Genomic DNA, 12501 nt, shown 5'->3' on the forward strand with positions numbered 1-12501 from the left:
TAACCTACTTCGCTTCTATGTAGTGTTGCGCGATAAACACATTGTATACACGCGCGCTGCGATTGGCTCAGCGCACCTGGAGAAACCGGGCAGCGCAGTACCTCCGGATCTCGCAACTCCAACTCCCCATATGGCATGACATCCTGGCCCCGACCTGCTCATTGCAAGGCAGAATGCCGAAGCTGGCCTTGCACACGCGCTCCAGTCACCTGCATGCGGTGCAACTGCGACCACCAACCGTTGCGGCCGGCCGCTTCTTCACATCTTCGCCGCGGCGACGACTCGCTCAACCACGCCACGGCATCCTGAACGAACCATGCCTGCCCCAGCCTTCTCCAGTGTCTTTACCAACCACATATTTCTTGCCGACTCGACCACGCAGAGAAGTAGACGGGCTGAGCGGGTGTCCGCGGAAGGAGAGTGACTACAAGCCGCCGGAGGAGCGGGTGTTGAAACTTGGAAAAAGTATGCGTTGCGTCCAGCTCATATTGTATTTTCCCTCTTTAGTGCAATCAAGCTGGGTCAACTAACACGGTCTGTGTCTTGCCAGCTCTGCGAACCCTCTCCCCACTCCTTCCCACAATCTTGTACAACACGCTACCACCAGACATTCTCTCCCCGAGTGTCAACCTACACCTCTTCCCCTCTACACACCCACACCTTCCCACAGTCAAGGGCCGCACATTATATCGCGCGGCACTATGGACGGTCCCTGTGGCTTGGAGCAGCATCCCGCTCCTCGGAAACGTCAGGCTCCAAATCCTGAGTGAGCGGATCGTGCGCGCAGGGACAATCCTAGACCCGGAACACGGAGACGAACACGACTGTGGGGATGAGCGGCTAGTCGTGCGATGGAAGACTGAAGCACGCACGGAAAGTCGACCATTCCATGAAATGCGCAAGTCTGCTTCTCACGTCCAGCACAGTTCGGGATCGCCGCAGAGCGCAGGAACCGGCAAAGACGGAGGCGAAATTTCAGAGCAGCACAGTCACTTATCATTGTCCTCCTCAAAAAAGGCCACAAATCGAGGACTCAGCGTCCTGCTCGGTGGCGAAGAACCTATCTTCAAACTTTCGAAGGAGGAGCAGTTCACGGGCTTGTTCATCTTTTCTTTTGATGAAGAGGGACGCATCTTGACGCATACGATTGAGCATGCGGACGAGGCGGATGGATGGGACCGTACAGCCAAGTTCGTCACTCTAACAGACTGGTTGATTGGCAAGGCTCGCGGATCGCTTGACCCAGCGCCTAATCCTGAACTCGCAATGGAGTCCTGTCAGGACTATGGGCTGCCCTCAAGTCCTACTCAACATTGTCGGAAACATTCATGACATTTCTCATGACTTTGCGCTCAAGAACACTGGCTGTGGCGTACGGGATCTAGGCCCAGTTTAAAACCTCAAACTTCGGGACTCAGAGGTCCCATTTAGTTCTGTGAGTGCGGGTCATGTTTCCGGATATACAGGTCTGTTCTCAAGTCCTGACACGACTTTGACGGATCATGATCCTCCGCGACAAAAGGATCAACATATTATCAGGGTAGTGCCCTTAGTCTTACTTTTGGACTCCACTCTTCTTTCCCTTGGAATTGTCTTCGGTAGGATCGCCGAAACAAAGACACAGTTTGTCATCGCCACTCTTCACTCTACTGCCAATCTTGTATGATACCCTATGTAAAAATATGGCCCTTGATGAAGCCATCCTTCCTACAAAGTTCCATACCAGACATTGTAAGCAATACATATGCAGTAGTGCTATACCAGAATTGGAGATGTGTTCTCGTCAAAGCCCAACAATATGCTCAAAAATCATAAACATTGATCCTTTGCAATGCAAAATACAGTGCATCATTCTGCCAGGCACCGACCAGCGACCCAAGCAAGTAATCTCTTCATTCATACAAAGCCTCACTCATGCAGTCTTGGCATGCACAGAGGGTGACTTTAGCAAGCCGAAGACACCCACGGCAACGGCACACATAGCAGTGCCGCCCACGGTGTATGCAACCTCACGACCAGCCCACCAGAACAATGTAGAGAAGACAATCGGGCCAGCGGCACGACCAGCCTGGCCCCAGCCGCGAAGACGACCCATCACAGCACCGCGGTCAGCATCTCGGGCCTCGAAACTGCCAAGGCTATTCAGACCAGTCACGACAGTAGCAGTTGTTACAGCCAGCAAGGCCCCTGCAGCATAAAGGCCTGAGACCGAGGACACGCGTGCGAGACAAAAGAATGATAGCGCGCAGGCGACAACACCGGCACGAACAGTGAAGAGTGGAGGCAAGCGGCGAACAAGCGTGCCCTGGAGAAGGGATGCAATCAGACCCATCAATGACAGCAGACGGCCATTGAGGGCAGCTGGGCTGGCAGTGGTAGTTCCAGCGTACAAGGTTGTGGTCAAGAAGGGCAGAGAGAATTCCAAGCCAGAGAAGGGCAAGAGGAAGAAGAAATGCAGGAAGTTTAGAATAGCGGGGTTGTTCGTATGGACACGAGGAGCCTCGCTCGACCTAGTTTCAGATCTCTGTTTTGGCGCAGTCTTTGCATTTGACGGATTCCCCGCGTCGGCTTCCTGGGGGAGGGTCGTGAGCCTTGGGTGCGTCTCCGGCAAAAAGGCCCAAAGGTAGGTAGTCTCCAGAAAGATCAGCGCGAGGGAGACAAGCGCAGCGGTGATGAATGGGTTCGCAGCGACAATTTCCACCGAGCTCAGAGCAGCGCCCAGCATCGGGCCGAAGGTGAAGGCCACGCTGAAACAGGCACCGACTAGGGCCATTGACGCACCCCGTCGCGACTCATCGGTGACATCCGCAACTATAGCATTGGCTAACTGCACGTTCGCTTCGCTGAGGCCGCCAACCACGCGGCTGGCTAGAAAGGTGCGGAAGTCCGTCGCGGAGACCCAGAGTGCAACACTACAAATGTTCCCCACCATTGATGTCAGCAGGGCGCGGCGCCGGCCATGGCGGTCCGACAGATGACCAATAACAGGGGCAGCGAATGCCTGCAGGAGGGAGAAGAGCGAGCCGAGGGCACCGCCGAGAAGGACGATGTCATAGCGCGAGTCGATAGGACGAGCAAAGGAGTTCTTGTAAGCATTTAGGTAGTGGAAGATGCGATTCAGGAGGGAGGATGGAGAAGGGTCCTGGGCACGGTAGAAGGAGAGCAGCGAAGGGAAGAGGGGCAGGATGAAGGTGAAGGAAATCTAGGGCTGGTTAGTGCATGAGCCAGAGAGGAGATGGGAGATAAACAATCGCACCAGGTCTAGCAGCAGCGAGATCATCAACACCTTGAGGACCTGTTTGCGTTGGGCGCCAGCGATCGCCATGATTCTATGCTGGCGCCAATTGGGGCTGAGGGTTATGAAGGGAGTTAGTTTACAAAGAGACTACACAAGGTGGGAGTGCAGAAGAATGGAGCACCGAAGGGGCCCAAGTGGGCCCCGTCGAGCGACGTTACTGCATTGGTTCCTATCGGAGTTCCGCTGATCGCCCCATTGCCCGAAGTGTAGAGATAGAATACATGACATGAAGTCTGATCGGGAATATGCACGCTCGAAACAAGAATAAATAGGAGATACTTTTCACAGGGAACAAGATCACTCCGGAAAAGAAAATTCGTTGCGTTCATGATCCATAACACCAGACCAGCGGCAAAAGAAGTCAAGGCAGTGAAGGCGATAGCATGTCCGAAATGAACCCAGCCGCGATTCCAATAGCATCTACGGCTGGTTGCTTGTCGAGGGCGTCGTAGCAGGGGAACCATTTGCTCCACCACGCCCACGCCCACGCCCACCACGACCGCCACGCCCACGACCCCGGAAGTCACCACGGCCTCGACCCCGGAAGCCTTCTCCACGACCACGGCCACGACCGCCGCGGCCCCGTCCACCAGACTGTCCCTTTTGTTCGGGCCCGTCGACAACGGCGGAGCTCTCGAGGTTTGCGGGAGTCGCATCCAAACCGGTCTCAGTCTCGGCAGGATCGCGAGGAACGTTAACCCAATCGTCTGTAGTGGCAGAGGAAGTCATGGAAGTAGGATCGTACGTCGATTCGGCCACCTGGTTCGCCGCATCCGAAACGATGGTCTGGGATGGGGGTGGGACCTGTTCCGGCTGGGAGGGTGCCTCCGGGGCGGCCTGCGTCGTCTCGGTGCTAAGAGATGTATCTTGGAGTTCGGTTAGGCCAGCATTGACCAGGGTTGGGTCCGACGCTGGGTTGGTTTCTGTAACAGCTTCGGTGGTGGCCTCCTCTGCAGGCGCATATTTCTTGGAGCCCTGCTTCACATCTCCGTCTGAAGAGACATTAGCAATCCCCAAGTTGCAGAAGATAAGGGGGAATCCTTACAAGTCAGCTCCAGCGTCTCACCCTCGATGCTGACTATCTTCTCATCTGCGCCTTCGACCAGCTTCACCATAGAAGTGACCGCCTCCTGGCTTCCTCCGTAAACCTGGAACAGAACACTCTCAAAGGCGCGACTCTCCGGTGACTCTTCACCAGCGCGTCGCAGATTGGCGGCGGCGCACAGGAACTTGCTCACGCTGAGAAATTGACCCTGCAGTACTCGTGTAGTGGCCTCGGTCGCGTCAGCAATAGCATTGGCGCGCACCACTTCCAATTCTTTTTGGTGAGCCTTCTCCAGCTCAGCCTTCTGCTTGGCCAATTGCTCTTCGTATTGAGCCGCAAACTGCCTGTAGTGGCCAATCTGCTCCTCAATCTGAGCAACGCTTGCCTGTAATGCAGGTTTCTTCAGTGCCTGGGCTTTTTGGTCGGCATTGATCTTCTTCTCCTCCACAAGATCCTCGAGCGATTTGCCCGGGTTTTCGGCGAGGACGGCGTCAATTTTCGCGGTGGCGTTCTGGTCGAAGGCATCGAAAGGTCAATAACGTGAAGTGAAATGACTGGCAGGGGCTTGAAGGCAGCATGTCAAGGTTCAGTAGCTACATACCAACTTTTTGGCCGCGTTGCGGAGGCTCCTAAAGCGCATCGAGTTAGCTCCAGGACAGGACACAATGCGATCGTGTCACGAACTTTTGCAGCTCCTTCAAGTAAGCGGGCTCTGTGCCATTAGACTCAGACGACGGGCCGTCCACGTCAGCCTTAGAGGTGCTCGAGGCTCGAGAAGCGTGCTTCTTATCCTTGACATCGTTGGGTTTCTGGTTGGTGGCGGAGGCGGGAGCCATGATGGAATGTGGGTGACACAGCTAAGAAAGCTAAATCCGGAGAGGAGGTGCTGTACACGGTGAGACCACGGGAATTCAAGACCTCAAAACCACTCGAGTTCAAGATGCCAGAGTATGGGGGGGAAAGGAAGGAGGAAGAGAAGAATCGATGCGGGTGGAAGTCGCCCGAACCCTTTCCTGATCGGTGTGTGCAGCCGCGCCGCTCTCACGCTTTCCTACGCCTACGCCTACGCCTACAGAAGGGCGCCCACCATTGGTTTGCGCTGGATCGTTGACTTTGAAGACAGCCTGGATATTTGGGTTAGGGAATTTCTTGGGTATCATAAAATCGCCCAACGCCATTACGCCATAATTCGGGAGAACCGCGAGCATCGTACAGGTAGAGAGCCAGCTCAACATCAACAATACACGACCACTAATATCGTCTTCCTTCGTCGTATGATGGGAATCGGACAGGTCCAAAACTTCGATCATCCTTGAAACTTGCGCAGGGTGTTCTAGACCAGAGGGTAATCCTTGTCAGATGTATGGTTCCAGTGAAGGCGAATTCATCACATTTAGATGAGACTCAGACGTACCTCGGTGACCTTTCGGATAGAGTTCGCAGAAATATTCTTCTCGCCTGATTTTCGCGATCGGATCGAAGCTTCACGCATCAATCTGGATGAAAAGTTAGTGTACCTGCACAGTGCCACTCAATCGGAGCGCGCAAGCTGCGACCGGCGTAATGGAGCTCGAATGAGGGAGACTTCAGTCGTACTCTTGCATGAATAGCATGTAGTCGAGGAAGATCTGTCGTATACAAGCAAGGCTGTCATCAGCCAAGTGGCCATAGTCGTGCTGGGAGGATTGGGACGCACCAGAATGTCAGCATTCTTGCTCACGCTTCGGTTGGAATGAGCCTTCACAATTCGCTTCACAGTCCCGCGCGGATAGAGCTTCTGGGTTGCTGCCATGGTGTGTGAGCGGATGGTACTCGAACAAGATGCAACTTCAAGTCGCAATGACGGAGAGGGATTGTTTACGCCGCGTGGGGAGGGCCAATGTGGATTATGTAATTACATTCTGGCTTCGGTATGTATGCCCGGGCTACCCATCTAGGTACATCCTATGTACTTACTTCCGCAGGTACCCAGGTACGACTCCTATCTGCGGTTTATCTCTAGTCAATAAGCATTCCTCGTAGACTCCATCACCGCCGTCGCAGTAATCGCCAGGCAGTAATGGCTGCTACCGACCCCAAGGCCATGCGCCAGGCGAGGAACACATAGATTGCAAGCCGCAATCGCTGGTAGTATCCACGCAGCATAATGCCCACAGCGTATGAGGTCCCATCTGCTGGCCGTTCAGTCGAGCCATAGTATCGCCCGACCCCAAGGCCACCAATTCCAACTTCGTTGGGATCGTGCGTGTCAGCATCTGGGGTAACAGGTAACGCGGTGGTCTCGCCATCCGCTGCCGTATCATTGGGGCGTACACCCGATTTCACCTTCTCTGCATTGCTCCTTCGTAAACGATAGGTCAGAAGGCTGACAATCAATCGCAAATCTGGAGGGGTAAAGGTCGGGTACTTCCATTGTTGCACCGTGGTGTGGGGAGGAAGCATATCCAAGAAATCAGCTAAGATCCCGAGAGTTAAGCCCCAGAGCAGGAGCGGACGAGATGTGTCGCCAGAATCTGCCTGGCTACTCAAGCACCAGGTCTTGAAACGGTTTATCAATGAGGGCTTGGCACTATCATCAGTCTGAATGAGTCCAGGGATTGAAGTGCACTGTTGTGACTCTGATGGGAGGAGTCGAATGGCCGAGAACTGCATCCAGCCCATCAAAGACCGGACGGCAAGACGAGTGAGCAGTCCGCCTTGGCGCGCAAACCGTTGCGACATGTCCACGTATTCTACCGTGCGAAAAGATGATGACAGAAGTGCCCGGAGTGGGATCCAATGCGTCGATGCAACCTCGGTGGGCTGTAGCTTCAATGGTAGGGATTCACTCCGGATTGTAAGGAAGACAAATGGACACAGCACCATCAACCTAGAAGAATACTCATCAGCGCTCGTACAGGCAAGCAGCCGGGGTCAGCCAAAGAAATTAGAAAACTTACGGGACCGATCCCCAGCTCGTAGTGACCACTCGCTCGGGGAGGTTACCCACATAGATGCAGTCATCGGTTGTCAGGTTGAGCCCAATTTCCTCGGACGCTTCCCTAATCGCAGCAGCTCGGTCGTCTGCATCTTCCGGATCTCGCTTTCCACCTGGAAGCGCAACATGGCCGGTCCACCGATCCCCAACTCGCGAGGCACGCTTGATAAACAGAACCTCCGGCTCCCCATGTTGGACCCACGGTTGGGCAAAGAATCCCTTTAGACGCTGTTCCACCGGCAATGACGGGTCACCGATAGATGTTGAGTCTGGCCAATGGTCATAAGTCGGTCGGACTCGAAGGATCAGGGCAACCGAGGCTCGTTTCCTGCAGCCGGGCGGATTGGGGACGTGGGGATAGGGTTGTTGATGCAGCTCAGACAAGACGCCTTGGAGGTGGTGTGGCAGCCCCTGGGTGGGGGACTGGAAGGACTCCATTAGGCGACACTCGAGCTGTGCCTATAGATACACTCGGGTGCCATGAGTTTCAGCAATCCCTCCAGTTTGACCCACATCATATTACATAATATTATGACGGTCAGAACCTTGGAACACTCCGATGAATTCAACCAATATGGTGTATACAGTCCTGGCTCTTATCGATGGCTGCCATATGGCTCAGCGTAAGGTTTGATAGAAGTCGTAAAATAGAAGTCGTAACAGCAAAGAGAGAAAAAGGCGTCAAAAAGAGGTGAAATAGAATAGGTAGTAGAGCGTATAGCAGTCACCAGGGTGTGGCTCTAGAGGGATGCTGAAACTTATGGACCGCCACTACTGTGTCTCCTAGGTATCACTTTATATATAATTTCGAAGAATCACCAGAGCAATGTATCCAAACGCTCTAGAACCAAGGCGAGATTGCTCCCCTAGCAGTTGCTCCGCGATATTGGTCCCGCAGCAGGGTAATACCGATACCACGGAACAATGCCGGCCCGAGTATGTCAATCACTGTGCGATCAACGCTGATTGGCTGGAGTGCTGCAATCGGAAAGACAAGCTAACCCAGAGATGGGCGCACGTGCAAGCTAGAGAGCAGTTCGATGCCGCAGTGGCTCAGGTTCTTTTTGCTCTCTCTCAACCTGAGCTGTCGGCCAGTTCCAGTTTGTGTGTCCCATCGGCAGGAGAGTGTCAGTGCTGCACAACTGCTGGGGTTCGCTTCGTGTTTCCCTGTCCTCTTCACGTTCTGTTCCCTGCCCGTGTGCATCCCCGGATACTTGACGCTACACAATTGCCATCTGGTCCACCTCCCTCATTGAAACACCATGCGATTCGGGAAGACACTGCGGAATGCGGTCTATCCACCCTGGAAAGGTAATTATATTGACTATGGGAAGCTAAAGACGCTTCTTCGTGAGCATGATGTCACTGGCGAAGATGCCAGTGACTCGGACGAAATCCACTGGACCGAGCAAGACGAGGAGGCCTTTGTGCAGGAGCTGCTCAACGTGCAGCTCGACAAGGTCAATTCCTTCCAATCAAATACCTCGCAGCAGCTCCGAGAGCGTACCTCCGCCTGTGAGGCCAAGCTGCGGCCATTGGCACCTGCCGCTGAACAGGAGAGTCCCACCCTCGAGGAACAGCAGAAACGGAGCATCGCCTCCGAGGTTCTGCAGGAACTGGATAGCATCACTAGGGAGGTTAGCGAGCTCGAAAAGTACAGCCGCATCAACTTCACAGGCTTCCTCAAGGCCGCCAAGAAACACGACCGGAAGCGTGGGGCTCGATACCGCGTGAAGCCCCTGCTGCAGGTGCGTTTGTCACAGCTGCCCTTCAACTCGGAAGATTACTCTCCGCTGGTTCATCGCCTGTCGATGATGTACTCCTTTGTACGAGAGACGTTGAGCCAGGACATCGTGCAGCCGAAGGAGCCAGAGCGGGGTTTCGGCCGTGACGTATATTCTTCCTATAAGTTCTGGGTGCACGCCGACAATGTTCTGGAAGTCAAAACATTCATCCTTCGCCGTCTACCCGTTCTTATCTACAACCCTGGCACTTCCAAGAACCTGGATACACTGATTGACGACCCAACCATTACTTCTCTCTACTTCGATAACCCCCAATTCGATCTCTACAACCAGAAAGTTGCGCGTGCCGCTGAAGCGGGCTCTCTAAGGTTACGCTGGACTGGTCAACTGCAGGACAAGCCTCCCATCTTCCTGGAGAAGAAAACCGTCACCGAGGAGGACAGCAGCCATGAGGTCAAAGTGCAGCTGAAAGAAAAACATATTAAGGAATTCCTGGATGGCCATTACCATCTGGATAAGAAGGTCCATCGAATGGAGGACATGAACAGTGCCGGATCGGCAGAGGCCGAGTCTCTTAAGAAGGATGTGGAGGAGCTTCAGTCTTTTATCAAGGAAAACAACCTGCAACCCATGATCCGGGCTAACTATACTCGCACCGCCTTCCAAATTCCTGGTGATGACCATATTCGCATTTCCCTTGACACCAACCTTGCTATGATTCGCGAAGATGCGCTCGACCCCGAACGCCCTTGCCGCGATCCCTCCGAGTGGCACCGTACCGACCTGGATGATGCTGCTATGTCTTACCCCTTTGGCACTGTGCGAACTGGAGAGATCATTCGCTTCCCGCATGCTTTGTTGGAGATCAAGTTACGAGGAAAGGCTCATGAGGTAGAATGGGTGAATGACCTTATGTCGTCTCATCTGGTCAAGGACGCCCCCCGATTTTCTAAATTTGTTCACGGAGTTGCTCAGCTCTTCGAAGATCACGTCAACAGCTTCCCCTTCTGGCTCGGTGAGCTGGAGAATGATATCCGCCGTGACCCCGAGACTGCCTTCTATGAGGAACAGGAGCGCCTGGCAAAACGCGCAGAGGAAGATATGGCCGTTGGCAGTTTCCTGGGTGGAACGGGTAGCCCAAGCGGTAATCCTCTGACGGGATCTTCCTTCACCCGGTGGAGTGACGCAGGAATTCGTTCAACTGTGCGCAGGCCTTCTGGTATCAGCGATGCGGCAGCGCGCCCACGGCCCTCAGTCGTTGAGCCCCAGTACCGCGAGCCGGAGCCGCTCGCTGAACCTCAAGAAGAGCCTCCGGCCCCTTCCCGTCTTTCCTCGATTCTCCAGTCCTTGGGCATCTCCAGCCAGAGCTGGCTGGGACAGAAGACCGTCCCTTTGCCACCTGGGGTACGACACCCTGGAGTCTGGATCAAGGACTCGGGTCCCGTTCGCGTGGAAAGCAAGGTGTGGCTTGCCAACCAACGCACCTTCATCAAATGGTTGCATATTAGCATTCTGCTCTCGAGTTTGTCTCTCGGTCTCTACAATGCGGCTGGTAAACACAACCAAGTGGCCAAGGCTCTTGCTATTGTCTACACATTCTTTGCTCTGTTCTCCGCGGCCTGGGGATGGTTCATGTATGAAAAGCGCTCCCGCCTTATCCGCCAACGCAGTGGCAAGGATTTGGACAATATGTTTGGTCCCCTTGTTGTGTGCCTTGGTTTGGCTGTCGCTCTGGTCCTCAACTTTGCCTTTAAGGTAGGTTCCTTCACTTTCTCGGATCGGAGGTGGCTTCTTGCTAATATTTGAGATTAGTACAAGCATATGTTGGAACAAGCTCAGTCGAATGATCCCTCTGCCGGAGTCCCCGTCCACTCCAACTCCTCTGCCTTCGGCAGTGCGACCTCAAGGCAATCGGCTGGATTGGGTCAGCAGGTTATCTAAAAAGAGTTTGAGTTTGAGTTTGGACAGGCTTCCTCGAAGATCCATTTTGGTAATGAAGTGGGTTCCTTTTGTGAGGTGCACACAGCTGGTTTCTTTTACACATGACACGATTACAATTGGTCTGAGAGTTTCTCTATGCGCTCGTGGCGTCATTCTCTGCATCATGATTAGCTAGCCTCAATAGCATGTTTCATCGACAAGACTAGTTCTCCATTCCCTGTAGTAGGAGTGGGGTTTGGATCGAGACTTGGACTCGCAAATGTTCTGGCGTCTACAAAGTACGAAGCTGTCCAGAGCGAAATCATGGCCGGGACGTCTGCAACGATTTCCGACAAAGATTCAATTGCAGCCTTGTCCCTGTCGCAACACCGCCTTAAAACCCCCATCTAAGCATTTACTCCGTACTGCCGCCTCGAATCCTCCGTCATCACGAACAGTGGATCCCACCTGGTGCTGACAAATGGACAGCCGTTAGCCCCGAGATTCGATCTATACAAGCGCCGCGCCCCTCGCAGGTTTACAAGCTCCCACCCTCTTCCGCTCCTCACAGCAAACCATGACCAACTTCAAGATCCAGATCATCTCCGACACCGTCTGTCCCGTACGTGACCACCCAGTAGTCCAGGTACTCTGCCGAGTCACCCATATGCTCATACTTACCTCGAACACATCCAGTGGTGCTTCGTCGGCTACCGGCGCTTATCCCGCGCCATAGCAGCACACCAGGGCAACCACCCCAACGACACATTCGACGTGAGCTGGCGCGCGTTCTACCTCAACCCCGCCTCGCCGACATACCCCGGCGTCAACAAGCAGGAGATGTACAGTGTGAAGTTCGGCGCGGCGCGGTCAGCGGCCATGTTCTCGCGGCTATCGTCCGTAGGCGCGAGCGAAGGGATCGCGTTCCGGTTCGGCGGGAACACGGGGTCGACGCGCGACTCGCACCGGCTGCTGTGGTATGCGGGACAGGAAGAGAGCAAGCGCGCGGGGGCGAGTGCGCCGCGCTCGGCGGCGGGCAGTGTGGTTGTTGGCGGGCTGCAGACACGGGTGGTGGAGAACTTGTTCCGGGCGTACTTTGAAGAGGAGAAGAATATCACCGACCCGGCGGTCCTCATTGAGGCGGCGGTGGGCGCGGGGTTGGACCGGGGTGAGGTTGAGAGGTTATTGGAGTCTGACGCTGGCGGGGCGGAAGTGGATAGTGAGGCGCAGACGGCATCGAGGCGGTTGGTGACCGGGGTGCCGTATTTCTCGGTGCAAGGCAAGTATTCGGTTGAAGGGGCGGATGAGCCGGAGACTTTCTTGGAGGTCTTCGAGCGAGTGAAGCAGGAGGCCTAATGTGATGATGGTCCTTTTCTCTCCTCCATGAAGCCAATCACTTGGTTTGTTGATATCAGGCTGTTCTTATGTGTAACAGCGGACTGGAATCGAACTCTACTTGTAGGAAAGAAATTGAAAATGTATTAAAGATGGATTGGCTAGCTCCAGATACTCCCTA

The 12501-nt window shown here is 54.3% G+C and overlaps 7 protein-coding genes across 7 annotated transcripts; 3 read left to right on the plus strand and 4 right to left on the minus strand.

Moving 5' to 3' along the window:
• Positions 1-173: 173 nt before the first annotated feature.
• On the plus strand, positions 174-1332 carry N7459_003940 (uncharacterized protein; the record flags this gene model as incomplete). Its single annotated transcript, XM_056943124.1, has 2 exons — positions 174-465; positions 551-1332. 2 exons carry the CDS (start codon positions 174-176, stop codon positions 1330-1332), a joined length of 1074 nt encoding a protein of 357 aa, XP_056800007.1.
• A 580-nt stretch (positions 1333-1912) lies between these two features.
• N7459_003941 (putative tetracycline transporter) lies at positions 1913-3325 on the minus strand (the record flags this gene model as incomplete). Its single annotated transcript, XM_056943125.1, has 2 exons — positions 1913-3202; positions 3257-3325. 2 exons carry the CDS (start codon positions 3323-3325, stop codon positions 1913-1915), a joined length of 1359 nt encoding a protein of 452 aa, XP_056800008.1.
• A 393-nt stretch (positions 3326-3718) lies between these two features.
• Positions 3719-5179, minus strand: N7459_003942 (uncharacterized protein; the record flags this gene model as incomplete). The annotated part of the gene is made up of 4 exons (XM_056943126.1): positions 3719-4290; positions 4344-4854; positions 4945-4972; positions 5028-5179. 4 exons carry the CDS (start codon positions 5177-5179, stop codon positions 3719-3721), a joined length of 1263 nt encoding a protein of 420 aa, XP_056800009.1.
• A 470-nt stretch (positions 5180-5649) lies between these two features.
• N7459_003943 (uncharacterized protein) lies at positions 5650-6135 on the minus strand (the record flags this gene model as incomplete). Its single annotated transcript, XM_056943127.1, has 4 exons — positions 5650-5676; positions 5758-5839; positions 5940-5971; positions 6040-6135. The coding sequence occupies 4 exons, from the start codon at positions 6133-6135 to the stop codon at positions 5650-5652; spliced, it is 237 nt and encodes a 78-aa protein (XP_056800010.1).
• Positions 6136-6371: 236 nt separating this feature from the next.
• N7459_003944 (NUDIX hydrolase) lies at positions 6372-7758 on the minus strand (the record flags this gene model as incomplete). Its single annotated transcript, XM_056943128.1, has 2 exons — positions 6372-7233; positions 7283-7758. 2 exons carry the CDS (start codon positions 7756-7758, stop codon positions 6372-6374), a joined length of 1338 nt encoding a protein of 445 aa, XP_056800011.1.
• An 824-nt stretch (positions 7759-8582) lies between these two features.
• Positions 8583-11006, plus strand: N7459_003945 (SPX domain protein; the record flags this gene model as incomplete). Its single annotated transcript, XM_056943129.1, has 2 exons — positions 8583-10820; positions 10878-11006. The coding sequence occupies 2 exons, from the start codon at positions 8583-8585 to the stop codon at positions 11004-11006; spliced, it is 2367 nt and encodes a 788-aa protein (XP_056800012.1).
• A 556-nt stretch (positions 11007-11562) lies between these two features.
• N7459_003946 (DsbA family oxidoreductase) lies at positions 11563-12341 on the plus strand (the record flags this gene model as incomplete). Its single annotated transcript, XM_056943130.1, has 2 exons — positions 11563-11607; positions 11682-12341. 2 exons carry the CDS (start codon positions 11563-11565, stop codon positions 12339-12341), a joined length of 705 nt encoding a protein of 234 aa, XP_056800013.1.
• Between the last annotated feature and the right edge of the window lie 160 nt (positions 12342-12501).

Source organism: Penicillium hispanicum (assembly GCF_028827665.1).
Source record: "Penicillium hispanicum strain IBT 35686 chromosome Unknown utg000004l_segment0_segment0, whole genome shotgun sequence".
Taxonomy (NCBI): domain Eukaryota; kingdom Fungi; phylum Ascomycota; class Eurotiomycetes; order Eurotiales; family Aspergillaceae; genus Penicillium; species Penicillium hispanicum.